This window comes from Etheostoma cragini, chromosome 3 (genome assembly GCF_013103735.1).
Source record: "Etheostoma cragini isolate CJK2018 chromosome 3, CSU_Ecrag_1.0, whole genome shotgun sequence".
In the NCBI taxonomy this organism is placed as follows: Eukaryota; Metazoa; Chordata; class Actinopteri; order Perciformes; family Percidae; genus Etheostoma; species Etheostoma cragini.
In genome coordinates, this window is record NC_048409.1 from 13,486,723 (window position 1) to 13,498,602 (window position 11,880).

The 11,880-nt window shown below is 42.0% G+C and overlaps 1 protein-coding gene across 3 annotated transcripts in view; it reads left to right on the plus strand.

Annotated features, from left to right (window-relative positions):
* arhgef12a (Rho guanine nucleotide exchange factor (GEF) 12a) overlaps nucleotides 1-11,880 on the plus strand; it is a 47,116-nt gene extending 35,236 nt beyond the window's left edge. For 2 of the 3 annotated variants that reach the window (XM_034862198.1, XM_034862215.1), the window contains 31 exons: nucleotides 82-189; nucleotides 505-639; nucleotides 869-970; nucleotides 1,157-1,267; nucleotides 1,400-1,498; nucleotides 1,940-1,982; nucleotides 2,242-2,347; nucleotides 2,514-2,651; nucleotides 2,785-2,817; nucleotides 3,379-3,493; nucleotides 3,583-3,682; nucleotides 3,770-3,973; nucleotides 4,050-4,188; nucleotides 4,284-4,316; nucleotides 4,428-4,579; nucleotides 4,844-4,990; nucleotides 5,262-5,347; nucleotides 6,100-6,225; nucleotides 6,534-6,648; nucleotides 7,809-7,909; nucleotides 8,121-8,198; nucleotides 8,339-8,414; nucleotides 8,502-8,669; nucleotides 8,901-8,988; nucleotides 9,098-9,175; nucleotides 9,257-9,351; nucleotides 9,443-9,646; nucleotides 9,756-9,992; nucleotides 10,154-10,383; nucleotides 10,491-10,566; nucleotides 10,668-11,880. In XM_034862198.1, the coding sequence (XP_034718089.1) occupies nucleotides 82-189; nucleotides 505-639; nucleotides 869-970; nucleotides 1,157-1,267; nucleotides 1,400-1,498; nucleotides 1,940-1,982; nucleotides 2,242-2,347; nucleotides 2,514-2,651; nucleotides 2,785-2,817; nucleotides 3,379-3,493; nucleotides 3,583-3,682; nucleotides 3,770-3,973; nucleotides 4,050-4,188; nucleotides 4,284-4,316; nucleotides 4,428-4,579; nucleotides 4,844-4,990; nucleotides 5,262-5,347; nucleotides 6,100-6,225; nucleotides 6,534-6,648; nucleotides 7,809-7,909; nucleotides 8,121-8,198; nucleotides 8,339-8,414; nucleotides 8,502-8,669; nucleotides 8,901-8,988; nucleotides 9,098-9,175; nucleotides 9,257-9,351; nucleotides 9,443-9,646; nucleotides 9,756-9,992; nucleotides 10,154-10,383; nucleotides 10,491-10,566; nucleotides 10,668-10,678 (3,534 nt within the window). In that variant the 3' untranslated portion in view covers nucleotides 10,679-11,880. The remainder of the gene's footprint in view (nucleotides 1-81; nucleotides 190-504; nucleotides 640-868; nucleotides 971-1,156; nucleotides 1,268-1,399; nucleotides 1,499-1,939; nucleotides 1,983-2,241; nucleotides 2,348-2,513; nucleotides 2,652-2,784; nucleotides 2,818-3,378; nucleotides 3,494-3,582; nucleotides 3,683-3,769; nucleotides 3,974-4,049; nucleotides 4,189-4,283; nucleotides 4,317-4,427; nucleotides 4,580-4,843; nucleotides 4,991-5,261; nucleotides 5,348-6,099; nucleotides 6,226-6,533; nucleotides 6,649-7,808; nucleotides 7,910-8,120; nucleotides 8,199-8,338; nucleotides 8,415-8,501; nucleotides 8,670-8,900; nucleotides 8,989-9,097; nucleotides 9,176-9,256; nucleotides 9,352-9,442; nucleotides 9,647-9,755; nucleotides 9,993-10,153; nucleotides 10,384-10,490; nucleotides 10,567-10,667) is intronic. The other variant, XM_034862205.1, reaches the window with a different exon arrangement.

Here is an 11,880-nt window from a genome sequence, read left to right on the forward strand (position 1 = left end):
AATATTGATAAATGTATGTACAGTATTATTACACAGGCTATCTTGTTCATAATTTATAACAATTATTTTGTGAATCCGTAGGAGCCTGTTCCAGGTGCTGATGCAGATGATGGGAGCATGTTTGAGACCGAGCACGCTTCCGTCTTAAAGGGAGACAACAGTACAGACCTGTCATGGAGCAGCACTCCTGTAAGTTGTCTGTGCTTCTTACCAACGTCATTTAAATTTCCTTCTGAACTTTTGCTAAAGCATCATTCCAATACTAGGTAGCTTTATGACAATTGATGAATGGCCTCACGCTAAATTACTGAAGTAAATCAGTCTTATCCCTGTTCAGCTTTGGCTTTGATTAATGTGTACATTGATTCTGCATTCAAATTACTGTTGGTCGTGTATAATAACTAACAGAATAAGTTATTTGTAATCAGTTGAGATTTTTTGAGTTTTCTTTTGTTAAATTGGGATTACTTGAGAATGGAATGTTGTGTTCCATCCCATCTCCAGATATCTCGTGGCTTTGGACCTGGATCTCCAGAGAGCCTGTACCCAAGAGAGTCATCCTTCCCCAGCCCAAAGAACACACCCAGGAACAGCTTGAACTCCTGCTACTCTCCAGAGACAGAGGACGCCACTGAGCTGGTATCTACACTCTTTAGCCATGTGCAAATTCTGCATTAGAAATGTACTCTTTCTTGGTGTACACTTGAGCAGTGCGTTTTGAAAGTGTTTTCAATAGATAGATATTGCATGTTGATTAATATCCCTGTGAGTGCAAGTCAACCCCAGTCATTTGGGTTGTACTGTATATGTACAGATGAAGATAAACAACCAAGTCATTCCACAATTTACCAATGTTTTCCCCCCCCAGGACTCTCTCTCCCCTACCACAGTTAGCAGTCCCTCTTCCATCCGCCTTGTCTCGCAAATCATTGGAGCTGAGGACGACTATTTTGATTCAGACCAGGAGCAGGTATTTACCGCAAGGCATTTTATTAACATTTATGTCATAATACTAAACACAGCTGTCATATTAAACATATTTTAATAACATTTTCTTTGCAAGCAAGTTCTTAATTATATTATTCAAACTTGCATGTCACATGTGAAGTCAGAAAAGAGAACAAGAATGGAAACTGTTGAACTGATGTTGTTTCAGACTAATGGACAGTGTAACAGCTTTAACAGCATTGAGCAGCTCAAGTCTCGTCCGGCCCACCTCGCAGCCTTCCTTCACCATGTTATCTCTCAGTTTGACCCTGCTCCTGTGGTATGACTCTCTTCCTTGTTGAAATCTCTTATGTGTTAATTTCCTGTTTTCATGCAGCCTGGCAGACAATACAGCTCACTATTGTTATTGTTGTTTTTTTGTTTTTAATGCGTTCTTATCTCATGTTCTTAGCTGTGCTACCTCTATACTGACTTCTACAAGCAGACCAACTCCAAAGAGACCAGACGGGTGTTCATGGACCTTCACACCTTTTTCATTGACCGTGGAGCAGTAAGTGCAGTTTTACTTCCCCACAGTAAAATATGGGCACTACAAGTTAGACATTCTGACAAAAAACTCCATTTGACAACATTATCAAAATGAAACTAAATACACCAAAGAAAGTCCCAACATCTGTTGTGGTTGTTGGTGTTTTTAAATCCAAAGCCCAAGCTCCAATCTTAAACACCAGTGATTACATTTTAGACAAAATGTGGAATGATCCACCTGATGAAAAAAAAACTCAGCCTTTTCACAGTTAACACCACATAGCAAATTTACTGGTTAGAACAAAAAATTTACTCACAGCTAACTGACTATTACATCATGCATAGGTTATGGCATGTGATTACGAGTGCTTTGATTTATGATCTGCCCTTACATTCCTCACATTGACATTGAATATCACTTAAAAGAAGTGTAAAAGTTTTTGTTTGTTTGTTTTTTTTTCAGAATTTGAAAGTTGCTGTTCCTGAATCCATCTCTACCGACCTCGGTAAGTATTTCATGGCGGGCTTTTTCTTCATTTGGTTGTCTGCAAAGTGTCATTTTAAGTGTCACTTTAACCATTTGGCCGGTTCTCATTACACAGTCCCTGTAAGCCATGACCACTCCCAAATAAGGTGTCAAGAAATCAAATCCTCTGATGGTTTGGAAAGTGTTGCTTAACTATGAATGTGCATATTAAGTGTGCACTTGGCATAATCAGAGAGTTGGCGTACACTATATGCAAGTGTGTGTGCATGTGTTTCCAGACCGGCGGCGGACAGAACTGATCCCTGAGGATATAAACAGACTACATGTTCAAACACTGCAGGACTCTCTGCTCCCTGACATCCAGAAGAACCTTGAGGATTTCAGGTAAATTTGTCACCTCAGAATTTTTATTTACCATGGTTTGGTTCGTTCTGATTATTTGCGGACCATGAGAATTTGGCTCCCACATCATGCAAATGGAGAAAATAAATCCTTATAAAAAATGATCAACCGATCCACAGTATATGACTTGATATATTGGCACGTTTAGGCAGAAGCGCAGTATGGGCCTAACGGTGGCTGAAGTAGAGTTGACCAGATTGGACCAAGAGAGAGTCAGAGACCGTGTCGCTCTGGAGCGAGAGCGCTCATATGCTGAAAACATCATCACCAAGATAGAGGATATCCTGTAAGTAGCACATGCACACACAGTTACATGATACATGCTATTCATAACAACATATGCTTTGGGGATGCACAAATATTAACAAATATTTCATGTTTCTAACCATAATCAGCCACTAATTGTATTGTTGTTTTAGGTTAACTACTCAGACCACAGAGGAAGAGAAATGGTAAGCCAACTTTATTAATTAATACATTTAAGACTTCAGGGGCTCTCATAGCCTCTCAAACCATCTGTGTCTTCATTGCATTTCCAGCCTGTAGTTTGTCCCACAATAATATAATAACATATTCATTAATTTATTTGACTTTGTGACTCCTTTTAAATGAATTATCTTATTTAATTATATCTGTCAGTGGTAGTCTTTTTTTTAACCTTTAAAGTGTAGTCTTTGATGTTTTGGCAAATAACACAGAACATATTGCTGTCATCTGTCACACTTTACAAATGAAACACTCGGGCAGTCTCTTAAAGAAGACATGTAATTTATGCAGTGTGTTTATATTAAATAATTCAAAAGTGTGACTGATTGAAACAGTCTTGTTTGAAATGCCATATGGTCGCAGCACACCCCAGATGGTTTGTGTAGAAATTGAACAAGAAGGACTGGTATGACATATGGTGCATGTCGCAATATGGACACTTCAGATTGTAGCATCCTCTTGTTTGTCGTTTAGAATTCAAAATGGAGCAACTAAACTCAAGTGTTGTCCCTTTCGTTTTCATTTAGCACTACAATGCAGTATGTCATTTATACGTACATGAAGCACCTTGGTGTAAGGGTCAAGGAGCCTCGCAGTCTGGAGTCCAAACGGGTCAGGATCAACTTTCTTCCCAAGATCAAGGTACTTAACATTGCTTTTTGCACCTTTACCCTTCTACCTCACCCTTTGTCATCTACCTGACGTGCCCCTTGTTTTTTGATGTAATACAGAAAAGCATCAAGACAGAGAAGGAAGGAGAAGAGAAGGTGAAGAAACCCAGATTTCCTAGTATCCTTGGACCTCGGCCCAGCCGCATTGAAGCAGCATCAGGTGAGTTAGAACTTTTGATTAAGCAAAAATTACTACACTTCTTCTTAAGCTTTTCCCAATTTTGACTCCACATTTCTCTGTACTCAGTGGGTAAAGCCTTGGATGGTCGTCCCAGGCCGCAGAAACAGTTGTCTCAACCTACGCTGGGGGCAAGTGATCACATGGAAGCTGTTCGTCTAAGAGGCAGCCAATCGAGCGAGGGCACTGAACTCACACACTCCATGTCTGTCAACACCTCATCCCCAAACAGCGCCACCTATGGCTCAGACACTAGCCGAGACACTGATATGGGTGAGCTACTAAGCGACTTGACTTAGCACATCAATAGAAGAAAAAGACTATTTCTAACTTTTTACTTGTCTCTCAGGTGGGACTCCGACCTCAGGCCCCCCCAGACTGAGTGACGGCCTTCAGTCCGATCCTCTTGACGGGTTAACATACCCTGCTTCTCCCTTTGACCTTTACAGCCTGGACCAACTGCAAGAGGATGACAGAGAAAGCGACAGGTGCATTTACAGACACATTTGCAGTTACACTTTAGGTTCCTTACATAGAGAATATTTGTTTTTAAACTTAATTTTACTGTTAATCGTTTTTGTAGAGCCCATGAGGGAACACCAAAGGCCATAAGAAGGTCAGGAAACCTGATCATTTTCAAACTTAAATTCATCTAAACAAAAGTGATGATTTGAAGTGGTGAAACTTCAGTGACCAGATGAAAAGCTAACATTCTGTCATGCCCTAGGCTTGAGGGGCTGGGTTCAGCTGATGTCCAGAGTGAGGACGACCAGGGAACAGACTCCGAGCATGACCCTCCAAACTGGCAACAGCTGGTGGGACGGGAGGTCCTTGCAGGTCTCAGGTCTCAAGAAATCAAGAGACAGGAAGTCATCAATGGTGAGCACATGGCTTACCACTACACATCATATGACATATTTCATTAAAGCCAGATTTATTTTCAAAGAACATAAGAGGGTCCCCCTCACTGTGCTTTAAAATCCTGTTGTGTAATAGAGTATAGGGAGTAGAAGGGAGAAGAAAGAGATATGCAGCAGCAGGGCATCTGCTGGGATCCAACCCATGTGGTTGTTGAATGCACATCATGTTGAGATGTGCAAATGATCTGCCATCTTGAATTAACATCTTGCATTGTGTCTGCAGAGCTGTTTTATACAGAGCGTGCGCATGTTAGGATGCTGAGAGTTTTGGACCACATTTTCTACCAGAAGCTCGCCAAAGAGTCCATCCTGCCTCCGGCGGACATCAAGAACATATTCACCAACCTGGACGAGATTCTACAGCTACATGGTACAACACACACACAATCCAACACATTAATCCAACATAAATTATTGTCTACACATGACTGATCTTGAACCATTAAGACACAGTAAAAGAAAATAATATATAATAACTAAAGTTTAAAGTAAAACTAACTACAACAGCAGTACACACAGCACTCTCATATTTCCATGTTTTTTTCTTCCATCTTTGTTATCTTATACACACACACACACAAGCACACACACACACACACGCACGCACTCTAACTGTCCATTGGTGCCTCTCTGAATTTCAGTTTCAATACTGGAGCAAATGGCAGCCGTTCGGAAGAGAAATGAGTCTTCAGTAATTGATCAGATAGGAGACGACTTGCTCTCCTGGGTGAGTACAATTCACAGGCTGAAATTGTATTTCCTCTTTCAAACATTTTCTTATATTGAATACTTTTCAAGATGACTGATATGGTAGGAAAAAAATGTATTGTGCACATAGAAATTGAACTGTTGCCCAAAATTGCTTTATAGCGAGAAATAAAAATGTTGATGTTGGCATGAAATAGCGTTCTTGGCCTTTATTTTTATTAGTTTTGAAATGTCACATGTACAGGAAAAAGGTTATTTACAGTTCTTAATAAGAGAGAGCAGGTTAACATTAAATCCCTCAGTCCTGAAAGATAAAACCTTAGACATGGCACAAAAGTAAACATTCTGCCAATAAATGTTATCACAGTGGAAGCAAGCAAGTGAAATAAAAGCCTGTTTCTCAATAAATGGTTATGTCAGACAGTGCCCTAGATTTGGCTGACATCTCCACATCTCGGCATCATGTGTAATACATTAGATGCGAGTTAGCTGCATATCAGCTGGCAGGCTTGTCTAAAATATCTCTAAGGGGGATAAGTAGAGTAAACGGTCCCCTGGGGTTCTGAGCATTGATGGAGTCTCCATTTAAACTTAAGCTGTCTCACCTACGAGGTCTATTAAGCCCGGCCCCCTTCTGGGAGTTGCCACTCCTTGTAGTGGTTGAATACTAGACATTTCCATGGCAACTACCCCTGACCCAGATCGACTGAGTGACTGATCACCGTCTCTGTCCGTCTCTGCCCTGTCCTGTCCTGGGTTGGGTGGTTACAGTTCAGCGGTGGAGAGGAGGAGAAGATCAAGAAGGCGGTGGGGACTTTCTGCAGCAACCAGCCTTTTGCTCTGGAGATCATAAAGACCAAACAGAAGAAAGACTCACGGTTTACATCGTTTGTCCAGGTACTGACATTATGCTTTACAAATTGGTGTAACCTTTGAAATTTCTAGTTGGCGACTATACTGAATGAATGCTCAGAATGTGTCATACAAAAAAGTTAAATGAGCGAGATACATATATGGATGTATGTATAAAAATGTACTGTATATATGTTTAATTTTAAAAACAAATCTCTGAGATGTCACTTATCTTGGTAAAAACATAAGCTACATTTAGTGTTGCTCAGCCACCATTATTACTTGTTAAATGATGGCTGTTTGGCGACAGATTAAATTCACCCCTTCTGTATAATTTTTCTTATGCTTTGCAGGAGGCAGAGAGTAACCGGCTGTGTCGCCGACTGCAGCTTAAGGACATCATTCCTGTAGAGATGCAGCGGCTCACCAAGTACCCCCTGCTACTAGAGAACATTGCCAAGTACACAGGTACTTTAATGTTGCCTTTCCAATCAGAGTACCTTCACAGTTTACAGGGATTTGCGCATGTTGCACATGGATATTGTAGTGCACATATTACTCTACTTACTAACTGTGTACATGGTCTTGGATGTAATAATAATTTTTATTTTTGATTATACTACCGATTCCTGATAAATTTTTTGTTCTATAAAATGGAAATTCCCATCACAAGTTAAAAGAGCACGAGTTCTTCAGAAGTGTGGGAAAGCAGTACATCTTTGGCATTTCTGCTTTAAAAAAATAAAATTACTTTATAATTCAATTAAAGTTATTAGATACATTTTCTTGCATTGGACTAATCGCTACAGCTTAATAATATAGTATAGTAGTATATATTGAGGCAAGACACAGATTAAAGCACCTGCCAGCCACTTGTTTTGGCTGTGGACGCACATGAAGCCTAATGATGTCAACGTGCCTGCAGCGGGAGCCACAGAACACATTTGTGCATTCATACAAACCACTTATAGTTTACGCAGGTACAAAAACGGATGCCATCCTGCAGTCTTATTCAGACACTTCAAAGTCTCTTCCATTCAGTCACAAATACTTAGTCAATAACTGACTGTGTCACAGGGAGAGGAATTGTGATCTACTTTTAAAAATGAGAGTTTCAAACCAATATTGCACTTATTTTCTCCACTATTGCATAGCCTTTTACTGTAGACTCTCCTGACTTGACTAGACATTATTTTAGTCTTCAAATGTAATATAATACTTAGATAAAGATTGAACTCTTGAAAAAGATGAAAGTGGTTAAAAATGGACCTAATGAAGTCTCATGCAAGGTTCTGTGTGGCAACATACTAGCCATTAGTGAATTACAGAGACAAATGGAGAGATTAGCATTTTAATGGTCCTGGAGCGGCAGTGCACATTTTGGGAAATGTCACAACCATTATTTGGTCCATCATTTTAGTCTTGGCTGGGGTTCGGCTCTCACACAGAGAGAATGCACTAACGATAAAGTATAACCAGCTATTGGAGGATCATAGTAACCCCCTGCTTTATCATAATTTTTGAGAACGATTGTGTGTTAATGGACAGAGGAAATATCAATTTGCCGGACAGCCTCCCGCAGAACTAAGGAGGCCTCACTTCTTATTTGTTGTCGTGATATCTTTCAGACAACGCAGTGGAGAAGGACAAAGTGAAGCAGGCCGCAGACTGCTGCAGAAAGATCCTCAATCACGTGAACCAGGCTGTGAAGGAATCTGAGGACAAGCAGGTGGGATGTTTTTCTTCTCCTTTCCAATTTATGCCACCCCATTGACTTTTCTCTTCTTCCCCTTCTGTCTCATCCCAAGTCCTTCCTTTTTCCTGCACTACTACAATTTATTTTTTCACTGCCTTCGTTGCTCCCCAAGCAGTGGCTTCTTTTTTTAAAAAGGGGCTTACTTATCCCCTTTACTCTGTTTCCATGTCCCTCCTTCCTCTAGAGATTGGAGGACTATCAGAGAAGATTGGACCTCTCCTCTCTAAAGCAGACAGACAACCCCATGATCCTGGAGCTGAAGGTGAGTAATCTACACCACCCCATTTAGCCTCAGTTAAAGCACACTCACTTGTACACCCACACGCGCTGGTTGAAATAACTTCTCAGTTGAAAGGTGGTGCTACAAGCTTTAAAAGTATTTTCCCGTTCTACTTCCTTCAGAATTTGGATTTAACCAAGAGAACAATGGTGCACGAGGGACCACTTTCATGGAAAGTGAACAAAGACAAGACTATTGGTTTGTAATCAGCACAACGCAGTTTGATTGAAACTTTAACATTGCTTGCCAAAACTGAATGTTAGTGTCCTCTCTGTCTCCTTTCAGAGTTGTACACACTCCTCCTGCAGGACATCCTGGTTTTACTACAGAAGCAAGATGAGCGTCTGATCCTGAAGTGTCACTGTAAAAACCTGGCAGGCACCGCAGATACCAAACATATCTTCAGCCCCATCATTAAACTTAATTCTGTGCTGGTGCGCTCTGTGGCCACAGGTCAGTTAACACCTATTCTCTTCTCTGTTTTGCATTCCACAACAACCGGCGGAACATTAACTTCATAAATCAGGATCACAGCAAATCATTAAAAGAAAGAAACAAACAAACCCCATTCCTATACAACATCCAGGCATACAACCCAGAGTAAGGTATCAGGAAGTCTTGGTCTAATGCTCAGTATTGTGATTAATCTCACCCTGATCTTCTGTCCACACTCTCTCCTGCCAGACAACAAGTCCTTCTTTGTCCTATCCATGTCAGAGAACGGAGCCCAGATCTATGAGTTGATGGCGCCCACAGTTTCAGATCAGAGAACGTAAGACTACATACTTCAAGACATTATACCACTTGATTGATTGATTACATTTGTATTGCTCCAGTTGTTAAATGTGCTAATAACTGTCCGTCCCCCCCCATTGCACAAGGTGGCAGCGTCTAATCACCCAAAGAGCTGAAGCCATGAAAGTCAAACCTCACAGCATCATACCATTACCTCAGACTGAGTACGTTCTTCAATCATTTTTCATCATGTGGTTCTCAGGGTTTGAGCTTGTTACTAACATAAGATGTTGCTTGTGTGCCAGTGGGGAGAGAGACGGTGTAGAGATCATTACAGCAGGTGTTTCCAGGCTGAGTCGAGACCCAGACCGCACATCCACCGGCAGCACCCAGTCCACAGGTAGCTGAAGACAGTTTTTCCTCTGTGTTACTTTAAATATTCTACCTTGGTCAGCTGTGTAGAGAATCCTTCTCTAATTATACCCCCTCAGACAAAGAGAGCATTCCGGCCCCTAGAATTGTGACGCAGACTTCTCTACAAGGTAATAATCCTTTTGAGGGAGTAAAGGCAGAGGAAGAGGAGGAGGAGGAAGGTTTTGTGGACCCAGAGCCTCCTTACCGAGTGGCTGAAGATGGCAAAGAAGGAGACTCGTTTAACATGTTTCCTTCCAGAGCAGACGAAGCATTGAAAACATGTAAGCACACAGATGACTCAAAATCTACATCTACATATGCTGCAAATCAATCAGCTGTACACAGTAAATATAGAACAATCATAAACCCTCGTCCTCTGCTGTCCGTCAGTGGCAGCGTTAAAGCAGGTGTTGGTGACCCAGCTGATGTCCCAGGAGGCTGTAGAGCAAAACAAACGCTCCACGGGGGCCCGCCTCCTCAGGACCACCTCTCTGCGGACCCCCGTGGACAGCCGCGCACGCTTGATGGCCCACAACGGCTCAGAGAAGAACAGCTCCCCGATAGAGGACCCGACTCAGGACCTGGGCTCCGGGGACACGGGCTTCTTCGATTCTCCTGAAGATTATGGTGAGCCTGGACAGTTTGAACAATTGAGTTGTCATTATACATTACCCTGTCGGTTTTAATAGGTTACACTAGTCATTGTAAGGCGCGCTGTGTCTGAATTCCTGATCCTGCAGTTATTTCCACAGCGGTTGTCCTGAAAGGCGTCTTCTTAAATCTCTCAGCAGGGTATTTAGTCCTGGAGGGTTACGGTGGCCCAGGGGAGAGTAGCACCGATGATGACATCTTGGCATCAACCACAGGGAAGCAGCTGAGGACATCACAAGGCTGCGCTGCCGACTCTGGCATCAACTTGAGGTTTTCTTCAACGTCGCAGGCCGGCAGCCTCTCCTCGTTTAGCAGACAGGTCTTGTCCCACCTTAGAAACCTTCAGGTCAACCTCAACTACCTGAAGGTATCTAACAGGCACTAAGCTCACCCACACACATTCCTATAAAACCGTGTGACTTTTACACACTTATATTGCCTGATGTGACCGTGAATTGTTTGTTTCTCTTGCAGGAGGTTGAGGCCAAGTACAATAGTCTAATACGCCAAAGGCCAGAGAGGTCAGCAGCAGACACGGATGGAAACAAAGGTATCTCAATTCATGCTCAGTGTCAACATATGAATTACTAGATCCTAATATATAAATCGCTTCCTATATCTGCCCTTTTTTGATCCTTATTTTTTCCCCAGATAAGAGATAGTGGAAGTCCGTACCGCAGCCTTTTGCTCTGCTCCCAAAGAGGAAGTACTGACTTGTAGTCTGTTCCTACTTCTTGTGTCCTGGACTTTCTGGACATCTTATAAGCTTGTCCTCCCCCTGCTGAGCCCCTTTTTTCCATCACCTTCACCCACGTTCGCCACAGAGAATGAGAGACTTATTGTGTGCAAAAACGTTTGAAACGGTGGAGTCATCGTTGTGACGCTGCGCCCCCCTTCATCAGCACAAGGCAATCAGGGAAGTGGGATTGCCCCTAAACCTCAACCATCTAACACCCATTTTCCCCAGACCTCCCTGCAAGAAAGAGAACTTATACCAAAATGTACAAAGATGTGTGTTAAGAATATATATATGAAACACAAAACAAGAAAAGGAAAATTTTAAGATAATGTATTAAGATTTTTTTTATCCCAAGATGTATTTATTTTCTTTCTTTTTGTTTTATTTTATTTTATCTTTTTTTAAAGTGTTTCCCACATTGCTTGCATGCTTTTGGCCATGGTGTTAACTTTTTGCTTTCCTGCTTCAGTCATACAGGGTTAGTGTGAGTGTTGGGTGCACGCTAGCGCAAAGGCGCGCTAGCCTAGCGTGCCCTTTTGAAATGGCAGGAATATATTCAGACTGATAGAGGCTAGAGTTGCACTGATGATGGATAGATCCCATTGTGTTACAACTCTTGAATTCTTTAAATTCCATGTGTGGTGTTAACTAGAATGAAGAGTCTGAAGGCTCTGATCTGGTCCTGTTGCATTTTCGTTCCGCCTCCTTCTTCCTCCTCCTCCTCCTCTCACTGTGAGTGGTGTTTTGCCTCTCGTCTGCTCCTCTTCTCCTTTGCGTGACTCTCCCTCTTCTTTTCCCTGTGACGCTTTATGGGTGTCGTCCTTCTCCTTGTCCTCATCCCAGTAGCTTTTTCGTGCCTATTTATCCCCTCCTACACTGTGTATGTCATGCTTCCTCATCTGCGTTTGGGTATCTTTCCCCGTTCCCCTCTCTGTTACCATGAGCCCTCGTGCTCTTTCAGTATCAGTTCCGACAGAAATGCTGCTGCTTTCAGCTGCTGTTGGCGATGCTGATCTGACTGCCTGATATTCTAATAATGTCATGAAGTTTAACATATGTACAATGTTCAAGTTGGAAGGTTATGCATTACTTTAATAAATAAATGGTGCCATGACACATTCAAAA